The sequence below is a fragment of the Halichoerus grypus genome, chromosome 7, assembly GCF_964656455.1.
Source record: "Halichoerus grypus chromosome 7, mHalGry1.hap1.1, whole genome shotgun sequence".
Lineage (NCBI taxonomy): Eukaryota > Metazoa > Chordata > Mammalia > Carnivora > Phocidae > Halichoerus > Halichoerus grypus.
Genome location: NC_135718.1, coordinates 103,358,690 through 103,373,018, shown reverse-complemented (window position 1 = coordinate 103,373,018; position 14,329 = coordinate 103,358,690). Strand labels below are relative to the sequence as shown.

The 14,329-nt window shown below is 37.1% G+C and overlaps 1 protein-coding gene across 1 annotated transcript in view; it reads left to right on the top strand.

Moving 5' to 3' along the window:
- Window positions 1–14,329, top strand: part of ANKRD45 (ankyrin repeat domain 45) — a 54,707-nt gene that overhangs the window by 7,201 nt on the left and 33,177 nt on the right. Inside the window, exon 2 of the mRNA XM_036103926.1 lies at window positions 1,436–1,796. Within this exon, the coding sequence (XP_035959819.1) occupies window positions 1,451–1,796 (346 nt within the window). The 5' untranslated portion in view covers window positions 1,436–1,450. The remainder of the gene's footprint in view (window positions 1–1,435; window positions 1,797–14,329) is intronic.

Sequence of the window (14,329 nt, the reverse complement as noted above, 5' to 3'; positions counted from 1 at the left end):
TGTGTGCTTCAGTTATTTATTGCTGTGTGACAAATTACCCCCAAATGTGGTAGCTTCAAAATGGCACACATTCCTTATCTCCCAGTTTCTTGGGCACAGCTTAGCTAGATCTTTCATTTTGGCATCTCTCATGAAGACACAGTCAAGGTGTTGCCTGCGACTGCAGTCATCTCAAGGTTCAACTGGGGCTGATCCACTTCCAAACTCATTCAGTGGTTGTTGGCAGAGTTAAGTTCCTCATGAGCTAATGGATTGAGGGCTTCCATTCCTTATTGGCTGCTGGCCAGGGGTTGCCTTCTGTTCCTTGAAAGGTGGCCCTCTCCATCATATTACATAAGAAGAGCCAGGGAGAGAATACCAACAAGGCAAAGTCACAGTCTGCTATAACTGAATTGTGGAAATGACATCCCATCACTGTTGCTGTATTTTCATTAGAAGAAAGTCACTATGTCCAGGCTGCATTCAGGGGCAGGAATTACACAAGGGTATGAATACCAGGAGACAGGGTAAGAGTCACTGGGAGCCCTGTTAGAAGCTGCCTACCGCATGGTATCACTATAATTTATTCATTTTAACTACTATATACTATTTTGTGTGACTATGCTACAGTTTATACTCCTGTTCTTGGGCTTTGTTTTCCTGCCCAGGATTTTTGCTGTTATGAACAGTGATACTACAAACATTCTTATACATATGAAGGGGACTATGCTACTCTTCTCTGAATCATTACCAGTTTAATATGTGTTCTGCTAGACTGAGCACAACGAATTCCTTGATTAATTGTGCCTGGGATTAATCTCATCCCTTCTGAACTCCCATAGCATACCTCATGTCTTATGATATTTAGCACTTGTTACCTTTTATCACACTTATTTTGTGCATGTCATATTTTCTCCCTTAAAATAATAAGTCATTGAGGGCAGGAAATAAATTTGATTCTTCTTTGTAATTTACATAGTGGCTACACAGCACTTAGTACATTAGTAAGCTTTCAGTAAGCATCACTGAATGAATAATTCTGTCTAAATGTCAGTGCCTAAGTTTTAAAGTTTTAATCTGGCTCCAGTAATCCCTCTGTATTTCTCACTTTTCCCCAGCATGAACCCTTGTTTAGGCAGGTGAATCTCTTTAGCATTCTCTTTCAATCTTTTCCTAATAAATCTAGCCACATTGATCTGCTTCTTCTTCTGTTCCTGTTGAATTTATTGTTTATATCACACATTCAGCATTTTAGTATATATTCAGGCAGTGTGCTCATTTATAGTAGGTGCACAATAAACTTTATTGATTGCGGGATGAAGTAAGTGTCTTATAATTATTTTCAACCAGTTAAGTATTTTTATCCCATCTATATTGTCAGTTGACTGATGAAATAAGCAGATAAACAAATACTGATTTGTTTGAGTAGATTACTATTACTTTTTCTTGGCTTCAGGTATTTTGGGAGTTAATGGAGCCAGAAGGACCTCCAGAATCAGAGAGTTCAGAAAAATCAGTATTTTTCTCACAGCAAGAAGACGATGAAGAAGAAGAAGATGAAGAAGAAGCGAAAGAACCAGAGGAAACGGCCACTCTTAATCCTCTCTTACAACCTGCTCTCACAGGGGATGTAGAAGGTTTGCAGAAGATTTTTGAGGATCCTAAGAACCCTCATCATGAACAGGCCATGCAGCTCCTCTTGGAAGAAGACATCGTTGGGAGAAATTTGTTGTATGCAGCTTGCATGGCTGGGCAAAGTCATGTGATTAGAGCTTTGGCAAAATATGGTGTGAACCTGAATGAAAAAACCACCAGAGGTATTTTGTCTTTTTTCTCTCATCGATATTACTTATGACTACCTAAAGATGCTATGTACCATCTCTAAAGTTGGATAAATTTGATGTGCCTGCTTTATATTTTGCATATATTATATATAGTATACATATATATGAATGTGTGAGCATGTGTATACATGTTGATATAGTATAGCATAGTAGTTAAGTACACAGACTTCACTCTGTTTTTTTTTTTTTTTTTTTGAGAGAGAGCCTGCATGTGCATGTGTGAGTGGGGGTGGGGAGAGGGGCAGAGGGAGAGAGAGAATCTTTTTTTAATTTAAATTCAATTTAATTAACATACTATATTATTAGTTTCAGAAGTAGAATTTAGTGATTCATCAGTTGCATGTAACACCCAGTGCTCATTATATCACATGCCCTCCTTAATGCCCATCACCCAGTTACCCCATTCCCCCACCCACCTGCCCTCCAGCAACCCTGTTTGTTTCCTAGAGTTAAGAGTCTGTTATGCTTTGCCTCCCTCTCTGTTTTCATCTTATTTTATTTTTCCTTCCCTTCCCCTATGTTCCTCTGTTTCCTAAATTCCACATAAGAGTGAAATCATATGGTATTTGTCTTTCTCTGATTTATTTCACTTAGCATAATACCCTCTAGTTCCATCCACATCGTTGCAAATGGCAAGATTTCGTTCTTTTTGATGGCTGAGTAATATTCCACTGTGTGTGTGGACACATTTATATATATATATATATAGAAGAGGTGGTATATATATACCTCTTCTTTACCTATTCGTCTGTCAATGGACATCTGCACTCTTTCCATATTCTGGTTATTGTGGGCATTGCTGCTGTAAACATTGGGGTGCATGTGCCCCTTCAAATCACTATGTTTATATCCTTTGGATGAATACCTAGTAGTGCAATTGCTGGGTCACAGGGTAGCTCTATTTTTTTAAGGATTTTATTTATTTATTTGATAGAGAGAGAGAGAGAGAGAGATTGAGAGAGGGAGAGCTGGAAGGAGAAGCAGACTCCCCATGGAGCAGGGAGCCCAACATGGGGCTCCATCCAGGAACCCTGAGATCATGACCTGCTGAAGGCACACTCTTAACCAACTGAGCCACCCAGGCATCCTGGGTAGCTCTAATTTTAACTTTTTGAAGAACCTCCATACTCTTCCAGAGTAGCTGCACCAGCTTGCATTCCCACCAACAGTGTAAAAGGGTTCCCCTTTCTCCGCATCCTCGCCAACATCTGTCGTTTCCTGACTTGTTAATTTTGGCCATTCTGACTGGTATGAGGTGGTATCTCATTGTGGTTTTGATTTGTATTTTCCTGATGCCAAGTGATGTTGAACATTTTTTTGTGTGTCTGTTGGCCATTGTATGTCTTCTCTGGAGAAATGTCTGTTCATGTCTTCTGCCCATTTCTTGACTGGATTTTTTGTTTTTTGGGTGTTGAGTGTGATAGGTTTTTTATAGATTTTGGGTACTAGCTCTTTGTCTGATAATACATTGCAAATATCTTCTCCCATTCTGTAGGTTGCCTTTTAGTTTTGTCGACTGTTTCCTTTGCTGTGCAAAAGCTTTTTATCTTGATAAAGTCCCAATAGTTCAGTTTGCTTTTGTTTCTCTTGCCTTTGGAAACATGTCTAGCAAGAAGTGGCTGTGGCCAAGGTCACAGAGGTTGCTGCCTGTGTTCTCTAGGATTAGGATGGATTTGCCATTTAGGTATCCATTTAGAGTTTATTTTTGTGTATGGTGTAAGAAAGTGGTCCAGTTTCATTCTTCTGCATGTGGCTGTCCAATTTTCCCAACACCATTTGTTGAAGACACTGTTTTTTTTTCCATTGGATATTCTTTCCTGCTTTGTCAGAGATTAATTGACCATAGAGTTGAGGGTCCATTTCTGGGTTCTCTATTCTGTTCCATTGATCTATGTGTCTGTTTTTGTGCCAGTACCATACTGTCTTGATGATTACAACTTTGTAATACAGCTTAAAGTCCAGAATTGTGATGCCTGCAGCTTTGGTTTTCTTTTTCAACATTACTTTGGCTATTCGGGGTCTTTTCTGGTTCCATACAAATTTTAAGATTGTTTGTTCCAGTTCTGTGAAAAATGTTGTTGGTATTTTGATAGGGATTGCATGGAATGTGTAGATTGTTTTGGGTAGCATAGACATTTTAACAATATTTGTTCTTCCAATCCATGAACATGGAATGTTTTCCCATTTCTTTGTGTCTTCCTCAATTTCTTTCATAAGTGTTCTGTAGTTTTCAGAGTACAGATCCTTTACCTCTTTGGTTAGGCTTATTCCTAGGTATCTTATTGTTTTTGGTGAAAATATAAATGGGATCGATTCCTTGATTTCTCTTTCTTCTGCCTCATTGTTAGTGTATAGAAATACAACTGACTTCTGTGCATTGATTTTATATCCTGCGACTTTGCCGAATTCCGGTGTCAGTTCTAGCAATTATTTGCTGGAATCTTTTGGGTTTTCTACATAGACTATCATGTTGTCTGCTAAGAGTGAAAGTTTGACTTCTTTGCCAGTTTGGATGCCTTTTATTTCTTTTTGTTGTTGAATTGCTGAGGCTAGGACTTCTAGTACTATGTTGAACAGTAGTGGTGGGAGTGGACGTCCCTGTCGTGTTCCTGACCTTGGGGGAAAAAGCTCTCAGTTTTTCCCCATTGAGGATGATATTCACTGTGGGTTTTTCGTATATGGCTTTTATGATATTGAGGTATGTTCCCTCTATCCCTACGCTGTGGAGAGTTTTTCTGAAAAAAGGATGCTGTATTTTGTCAAATGCTTTTTTCTGCATCTTTTGAGAGGATCATATGGTTCTTGTCCTTTCTTTTATTAATGTGGTGTATCACATTGATTGATTTGCAGATGTTGAACCACCCTTGCAGCCCAGGAATAAATCCCACTTGGTCGTGGTGAATAATCCTTTTAATGTTTTTTTAGCTAGTATCTTGGTGAGAATTTTTGCATTCATATTCATCAAGGATATTGGTCTGTAATTCTCCTTTTTGGTGTGGTCGTTATCTGGTTTTGGGATCAGAGTAATGCTAGCCTCACAGAATGAGTTTGGAAGTTTTCCTTCCATTTCTATTTTTTGAAACAGTTTCAGAATAGGTATTAATTCTTTCAGTGTTTAGTAGAATTCGCCTGGGAAGCCATCCAGCCTTGGACTCCTGTTTGTTGGGAGATTTTTGATTACTGATTCAGTTTCTTAGTTGGTTATGGGTCTGTTCAGGTTTTCTATTTCTTCCTGTTTCAGTTTTGGTAGTTTATGTGTTTCTAGGAATGCATCCATTTTTCCAGATTGCCTAATTTGTTGGCATATGATTGCTTATAATATTCTCTTATAATTGTTTGTATTTCTTTGGTGTTGGTTGTGATCTCTCCTCTTTCATTCATGATTTTATTTATTTGGGTCCTTTCTCTCTTCTTTTTGATAAGTCTGGCTAGGAGTTTATTGCTCTTTTTTTTTTTTTAAGATTTTATTTATTTGAGAGAGAGACAGAGACAGAGACAGAGCATGAACGGGGGGAGGAGGCAGAGGGAGATGGAGAAGCAGGCTCCCTGCTGAGCAGGGACCCCAATGCAAGGCTCAATCCCAGGACTGTGGGATCATGACCTGAGCTGAAGCCAGATGCTTAACTGACTGAGCCACCCAGGCACCCTGGAATTTATTGATCTTATTAATTCTTTCAAAGAACCAGATCCTAATTTTGTTGATCTGTTCTATTGTTTTTATTTCTATATCATTGATTTCTGCCCTAATCTTTATTATTTCTCTTTTCTTGCTGGATTTAGGCTTTATTTGCTGTTCTTTTTCCAGATCTAGGTGTAATGTTAGGTTGTGTATTTGAGGATTTTCTTATTTTTTGAGAAAGGCCTGTATTGCAATATATTTCTCTCTTAGGACCACCTTTGTTACATCCCAAAGGTTCTGAACTGTCGTGTTTTCATTTTCATTTGCCTCCATGGATCCTGGTTAACCCATTCATTCTTTAGTAGGATGCTCTTTAATCTCTATGTATTTGTGGTCCTTCCAAATTTTTTCTTATGGTTGACTTCAAGTTTTAAAGTATTGTGGTCTGAAAATTTGCATGTTATAATCTCAATCTTTTTATACTGGTTGAGACCTGATTCGTGACTCAGTATGTGATCTATTCTGGACAGTGTTCCATGTGCACTCGAGAAGAATATGTATTCTACTGCTTTAGGATGAAATGCTCTGAATATATTTAACAGAATATATCTGTTAAGTCCATCTGGTCCAGTGTGTCATTCAAAGCCCTTGTTTCCTTGTTGATCTTCTGCTTAGATGATCTGTCCATTGCTGAGAGTGAGGTGTTGAAGTCCCCTACTATTATTGTATTATTATCAATGAATTTCTTTAATTTTGTTATTAATTGGTTTATATATTTGGCTGCTTCCAAGTTAGGGGCATAAATATTTACAATTGTTAGATCTTCTTGTTAGATAGACACTTTTATTATGATATAGTGTCCTTCTTATTACAGTCTTTGGCTTAAAATCTAGTTTGTCTGATATAAGGATGGCTATTCCAGCTTTCTTTTGATGTCCATTGGCATGATAAATGGTTCTCTACCCCCTCACTTTCAACGTGGAGCTGTCTTTGGGTCTAACATGAGTCTCTTGTAAGCAGCATATAAGATGGGTCTTTTTTTATTAATCCATTCTGATAGTGTATATCTTTTGATTGGTACATTTACTCCATTTACATTCAGAATAATTATTGAAAGATATGAAGTTAGTGCCATTGTGTTACCTGTAAAGTCACTGTTCCTGTAGATTGTCTGCGTTCCTTTCTGGTCTTTGTTAATTTTGGGCTCTCCCTCCACTGAAAGGACCCCCTTTAATATTTCTTGCAGGGCTGGTTTAATGTTCACAAATTCCTTTAGTTTTTGTTTGTCCTGGAACCTCTTTATCTCTCCTTCATTCGGAATGACAACCTTGTTGGATAAAGAATTCTGGGCTGCACATTTTTCCAGTTTAGCACATTGAATATGTCATGCCATTCCTTTCTAGCCTGCCAGGTCCCTGGGCACAGGTCTCCTGCCAGCCTTATGTTTCTACCCTTGTAGGTTAAGGACCTCATGTTCCGAGCTGCTTTCAGGATATTCTCTTTATCTTTGAAATGCATGAATGCAAGCTTTACTATTATACGTCAAGGTTTTGACCTATTTTTATTGATTTTGAGGGGGGTTCTCTGTACCTCCTGGACTTGAATGCCTGTTTCCTTCCCCAGATTAGGGAAGTTCTCAGCTATAATTTGTTCAAATAGACCTGTCCCTTGGGGAGAGAGAACCTTAAGCAGGCTCCACACTCAGCATGGGGCCCACTGCTGGGTTCGATCTCATGACTCTGAGATCATGACCTGAGCTGAAATCAAGAGTCAGATGCTTAACCAGCTGCCACCCAGGCATCCTCAGAGACTTCACTCTTAATTAGCTGTATGACTTGGGCAAGTTACCTAATCTTTTTGTGCTTCTGTTTCTTCATCTGAAAAATGGGAATAATAGTTGTTTTTTCCTTAAAGGATGTTGTAAGGATTAAATAAGATAGTAAATATAAATATCTTATCATAGTAGTTGGCACATAGTAAGCTGATATACAGTAATTGCTTAATAATAATATTGTTATCTCTTTCCTTTGAAGATTTTTTTAGTTTTGCTGTCATGATCTAATTAGCTCTTTTTATTTGGTCACTTTTTTTTTTTCAGATTGCAAATATATTACATGGTCATTTTAGAAAATAAAAGAAAAAAATGACCTCCAGCAAATAGGGAATATACATTTTCTTCATGTTCACATGGAATATTTAAAAAAATTGATCACAAGTAAGTCCATAAAGTCTCAACAAATATCAAAGGATCTACAGCATGTAGTCTTTGTTCTCTGACCACAATAAAATAAGATTAGAAAATAGTAACAAAAAGATAACTGAAAATCCTGTATAATTTTGGAAACAAAAGCACACTTTCAATCATCTCTGGGTCAGAGAAGATACACTAGAACTTATGAAATATTTAAGTGACAACAGGATCACTCTATGTCAGACCTGTGGACTAAAACTAAAATTAAAATTCTAGTTTAGGGCGCCTGGGTGGCTCAGATGGTTAAGTGTCTGCCTTTGGCTCAGGTCATGATCTCAGGATCCTGGGATTGAGTCCCACATCTGGCTCCTTGCTCAGCGAAGAGCTTGCTTCTCCCTCTGCCTGCCACTCCCCCTGCTTGTACTCTCCCTCTCTCTTTCTCTGGCAAATAAATAAATAAAAAATCTTAAAACATATATTAGAATATAAGAAACATTGAAAATTATAAGCAAGGCATTTAACTCAAGGAGTTAGAAAAAGAGAATAGGATACTAGCAAGCAAAACAATATTTGCTTTATGGGAGTCTCAGAGGCAAAGGGAGAGGGAGGGGCAAGAGAACTGATTAAAAAAATAATGGTTGAAAACTCCCCAAATCTGAGCAATCGAAAGAAAGTAGAAGAAAAATAGGAAAAAAGTAGAAGTGAAGTAATGACATTGAAAATAAAGAAAAGAGAGGATCAACGAACCAAAATCTAATTTAGTGAAAAAGACAGAATTGATAAACCTTTGATAATATTTGATAATTTTTGATATTTGTTAATATCAGAGAGGTGGAGAGCATAAATAATAATTACAATTTTAAAAGATGGAGCATACACACAGGAAAAACTAAGACTTAAAAAATCATTAAATCGGGCACCTGGGTGGCTCAGTTGGTTGAGCAAGTGCCTTTGGCTTAGGTCATGATCCTGGAGTCCAGGATCGAGTCTCGCATTGTGCTCCCAGCTCAGCAGGGAGTCTGCTCTCTCTCTGACCCTCTCCCCTCTCATGCTCTCTTTCACCCTTTCTCTCTCAAATAAATAAAATCTTAAAAAAATCATTACATCCATCGACTGATGAATGGATAAAGAGGATGTGGTGTGTGTGTGTGTGTGTGTGTGTGTGTGTGTGTGTGTGTATAAAATGAAATATTACTCAGCCACCAAAAAGGATGAAATCTTGCCATTTGCAATGATGTGAATGGAACTAGATGTATTATGCTAGTGAAATAAGTCAGAGAAACACAAATACCATATGATTTCACTCATGTGGAATTTAAGAAACAAAACAGATGAACAAATGGGAAGGGGGAGAAAGAGAGACAGAGAGGGAAACAAACCATAAGAGACTCTTAACCATAGAAAACAAACTGAAGGTTGATAGAGGGAGGTGAGTGGGGGATGGGCTAGATGGGTGATGGGTATTAAGGAGTGCACTTGTTGTAATGAGCACTGGGTATTATATGTAAGTGATGAATCACTGAATTCCACTCCTGAAACCAATATTACGCTATACATTAACTAACTAGAATTTAAATAAAAATTTGAAGAAAAAAATCATTAGAAAATATTATAAATAATTTTATGACAATACATTTGAAAACTTGGATGAAATGGACAATTTTCTTATAAAGTATAAATTACCAAAATTAATTCAAGAAAAAAATAGAAATCTTGACTAGATCAATGGTTATTTTGAAAAAATGAATAAGTAATAAAAATAGGCCTCTTTCCCCCAACTCCACCTAACTCTGGGCTCAGACATTTTAAAAGGTAAGATTTATTGCACTTTTAGGGAAAAGGTAATCTCTGGCTTATACAATGTTCAGAGAATTGGAAGAGAGTTGGAAAACTGCTTAATGGCCGTAGTAGAAAGAAAAGTTATAGGCCAATCTCATTTAATAACAAAGATGCAAACATCTTAAATAAAATATTAACAAATTGAATCTAGATTGTGTATTACAAAATGTAATGTACTGGGTTGGGTTTAGTCCATTAATGAGAGGTTGATTTTAACATTAGAAAAAAATATTAGTATAATTTACTACATTAAAGGACTGAATGAACAAAACCACATGATAATTTCAAAAGATGTAGGGAGTCTTTTGAAAAAGATGTTGCACTCATCCATGATGAATGCTCTTAGGGAAATAGAAATAGAAGAAACCTTCCTTAATTTTAAGGCTCTCTATCAAAAACCTGAAGCAAACTTACCTAGTATTGAATCTTTATTATTTATGTATGTATGTATGTATGTATGTATGTATGTATGTATGGCGTGAAGCCCAATGTGGGGCTTGGACTCACAACCCTGAGATCAAGACCTGAGCTGAGATCAACAGTCAGACGCTTAACCGTCAGCCACCCAGCCACCTCAGTATTGAATCCTTAGAAGCATTTTTTAAAGTCAGAAACAAGGGGCCCCTGGGTAGCTCAGTCAGTTAAGCATCTGCCTTTGGCTCAGGTCATGATCCAGTGGTCCTGGGATTGAGCCCCGTGTGGGGCTACCTGCTTCCTGCTCATTAGGGAGCCCCTCTCCCTCTCCTCCCTGCTTGTGCTCTCTGTCGCCATCTCTGTCACTATCTCTGTCGGTATCTCTGTCTCTCAAATAAGTAAAATCTTTCAAAAAAATAAAGTCAGAAACAAGACTATGATATTCACTATCATGGCTTTTTTTTTAAAAAATAAGATTTTATTTATTTATTTGTCAGAGAGCGAGCGAGCACAAGCAGGGGGAGCAGCAGGCAGAGGGAGAAGCAGGCTCCTGCTGAGCAAGGAGCCCGATGCGGGACTCGATCTCAGGACCTTGGGATCATGACCTGAGCTGAAGGCAGATGCTTAACCAACTGAGCCACCCAGGCATCCCTGTCATGGCTTTTGTTTATTTATTTATTTATTTATTTATTTATTTATTTGACAGAGAGAGAGAGAGACAGCGAGAGAGGGAACACAAGCAGGGGGAGTGGGAGAGGGAGAAGCAGGCTTCCCGCGGAGCGGGGAGCCCGACGCGGGGCTCTATCCCAGGACCCCGGGATCATGACCTGAGCCGAAGGCAGATGCTTAACGACTGAGCCACCCAGGCACCCCTATCATGGCTTTTATTAATGACTAGAGTGGCAGTCCTAGCAAGTGCAGTAAGATAAGAAAAATAAATAAGAGACATAACACAGTATGTGCTGGAGCTGGCTTTTACCAGCTCTTGCCAGCTGATTGTTAAAATTTCAGGGGTTTTGTAAATTGGTTGACATCACATTGGTAGGTTGAAGTTGGCCATGTTAGGAGTATATATCATGGAAATTGCTAATGGTACAAATCAGGGATTTCTCCCCAGAGAACTAGTGGTAAACATTTACCAGCAAACTGCTGGGTATAAGAATTTGAGTGAAAGAAATAAAACTCTCATTATTCATAGGGATATAGACTTAAATCCAAGGGAATCTACTATTAGTACTAATAGAATGTAATTTAGCAAGAATATGGACATAAGATCAGTACCCCAGGTAAGTAGCTTTCAGTATACCATCAACAATCAGGGAAGGTAATAAAAATACAAATCTTATTCACAACAAAACCATACAGAAGTTAGGACTAAATCTGACAAAAGAATCGCAAGACATTTATGGCAAAAAGTTTAAAACCTTATTGAGTTACATCAAAGAAGACCCAAATTGTGTATATGTTTTACACAGTGAGATTAAGTATCATCAAGATGGCAGTTTAAATCCAAATTAATTTATCAATCTAGTTAATATCACATTAGGTTTTTTTAAAAGTACAAACTGAGAATCTGACCCTAAATTTCAGTGGGGAAATGATGAAATATTTAATATGTGGAGAACAGTGATTATTAATCTGGAAAAAAAGTTAAATTAGATACCTATATTGTACCATGCACAAAAATCAATTACAGGTTTATGCAAGATATGAATGTGAAAAGAAAAAGTTTCAAACTTTGTGAAAGATAGAGGAGGATTTTTATATTCTTGAGATGTCACTCAATATCTTAAAACAAGAAGTAATAACAAAACATTAAAAGAAAAGATATATATATTTTATATATATAAATTTAAAATTATATACAAAAGATACTATAAACAAAGTGACAAGGTAACACACAGACTACAAGAGGATGTTTGTAATATCTTTTCAACCCACAAAGGACATATCTGCTTAAGACCATCTACTAATCAATAAGAATAATTGAACCCAATAGAAAAATAGAAAAAGGATAGGAACAAGCAGTTAATTCATGGAAGAGAAATGCTTATGGCCAATAAGTATATAAAATGTCAACTTCACTATTAAAAATGCAAATTTAAACAATGAGCTATCACTACTCACTCGTTAGATTGGTAATTTTAATATCTGTGTATAGTGTAAGAAAGTGGTCCAGTTTTCATTCTTTTGCATGTTGCTGTCCAGTTTTCCTAGCACCATTTGTTGAAAAGACTGTCTTTTCTCCTTGAATATTCATTCCTGTGCTGTCAAAAAATTAATTGACCATATAGTGTGGGTTCGTTTCTGGGTTTTCTGTTCTGTTTTATTTATCTATGTGTTGATTTTTGTGCCAGTACCATACTGTTTTGATCACTGCAGCTTTGTAATATAACCTGAACTCCAGAATTGTGATGCCTCCAGCTTTGCTTTCCTTTTTCAAGGTTGCTTTGGCTATTCGGGGTCTTTCATGGTTCCATACAAATTTTAGGGTTGGTTGTTCTAGCTCTGTGAGAAATGCTGTTGGTATTTTGATAGGGATTGCATTAAATGTGTAGATCACTTTGGGTAGTATAGACATTTTAACAATATTTGTTTTTCTAATCCATTAGCATGGAGTGTTTTCCCATTTCTTTGTGTTTCATCTTCATCTCTTTCATCAGTGTTTTATAGTTTTCAGAGTACCGGTCTTTCACCTCTTTGGTTAGGTTTATTCCTAAGTATCTTATAGTTTTTGGTACAATTGCAAAGGGGATTGATTCCTTCATTTCTTTTTATGCTGCTTCATTAATGGTGTATAGATATGCTACAAATTTCTGTATGTTGTTTTTCTATCCTGTGACTTTATGGAATTCGTGTGTCAGTTCTAGCAATTTTTTTGGTGGAGTCTTTTGGGTTTTCTATATAGAGTATCATGTCATCTGCAAATAGTGAAAGTTTGGCTTCTTTTGTGCCAATTTGGATGCCTTCCATTTCTTTTTGTTGTCTGATTGCTGTGGCTAGGATTTCCAGTATTATGTTGAATAACAGTGGTGAAAATAGACATCCCTGTCTTGTTCCTGACCATAGAGGAAAAGCTCTATTTTTTTCCCATTGAGAATGATATTAGTTGTGGGTTTTTCATATATGGACTTTATTATTCAGGCCTTATTCATCGTATAACTGAAAGTTTGTACCCTTTGACCAGCCTCTTCCTATTTTCTCCACCTCTCAGTCCCTGGCAAGCACTATTCTACTCTATTTCTATGAGATCAACTTTTTTTTTTTTTTGCTTTTTGCTTTTTGTTTTTAGATTCCACATATATGTGATACTGTGCAGTATTTGGGTTTCTCTGTCTTATTTCACTTAACATAGTGTCCTTCAGGTTCATCCAAGTTGTTGCAATGGCAGGATTTCCTTCTTTTTTTTAAAAGGGTGAATAATATTCATTGTGTGTGTATATGTGAACACTGATGATGTATTGGAGCATAACAAGTCATTGGCCTCGAATTAAAAGGCTTTTAGTTGAAGGACTGCAGTATAGATGTCTCTATAAAGTAAGAAGATGTATGCCATTTATTTGTGGATGATACTCAGAAGTGGAAAAGAAAGAAAATGGTTTTCAAGGTGATTGATGAATCATGTTTGCTTTCACGATTTCCTTTCTTATTAAATACTGGAGAATTGGACACTTAATCCAAAAGAAGGAGGAGAATGAAACAGTTCTGATAGTCTCAGCTCTCTGTTCTCCTGACTTCTGTCTATTGGGAAGTGCCTTGTTTTCTTCTTGAGCCAAGGATAGGTCTCTGCAGTTGGCGGTTTATTGATGATGGAACCTCCTCTGGTTCTGGCAGGGCTCCTGGTCACTAAACCTGACCATACTCAAACAAGTGTGACCAGAACTAATTACCATTTTAAAATTTGTCTCCCCATGCAATCAGCAAACATTTATTAAGGGTGGTGGAAGAGCCAGACCTTGTGCTGGGAACGGGGGATAGAAAGATGAATGAATTCAGCCTTGGACAAGTTTATAGTTTAGCAGAAAACGGCTATGTAAATAATCACTGTATGGTGGAATAAAGTATGAAATAGCTTAGAAGGGAGATAAGTCAACTTTACCTGGAAGTATTGGACATGGTCAGGGAAGGTTTTATAGAGGAGGCAATATTTCTATTGAATCCTGAAGAATGACCAAGAATTTACCAGACAAAGGAGAGTTGAGGGATAGGGCATGGCGGACAGTATAGTAATTACAGTGTCCGATTTTAGTGTCACAATATTGCTCATATTCTGGTATACTTACTCACTATTTTAGGTAACTGAAATACTGGTCTTTTTATAGGTCTAATAGTTTTATTTGGTATCTAAAAAATGAAATCTGAGTTACTTATGGATTGAGAACAATAGTAATGATTTAATTGCTCAATGTATACAAAAAGTCAAACTGAAGTTTACAGATTTAG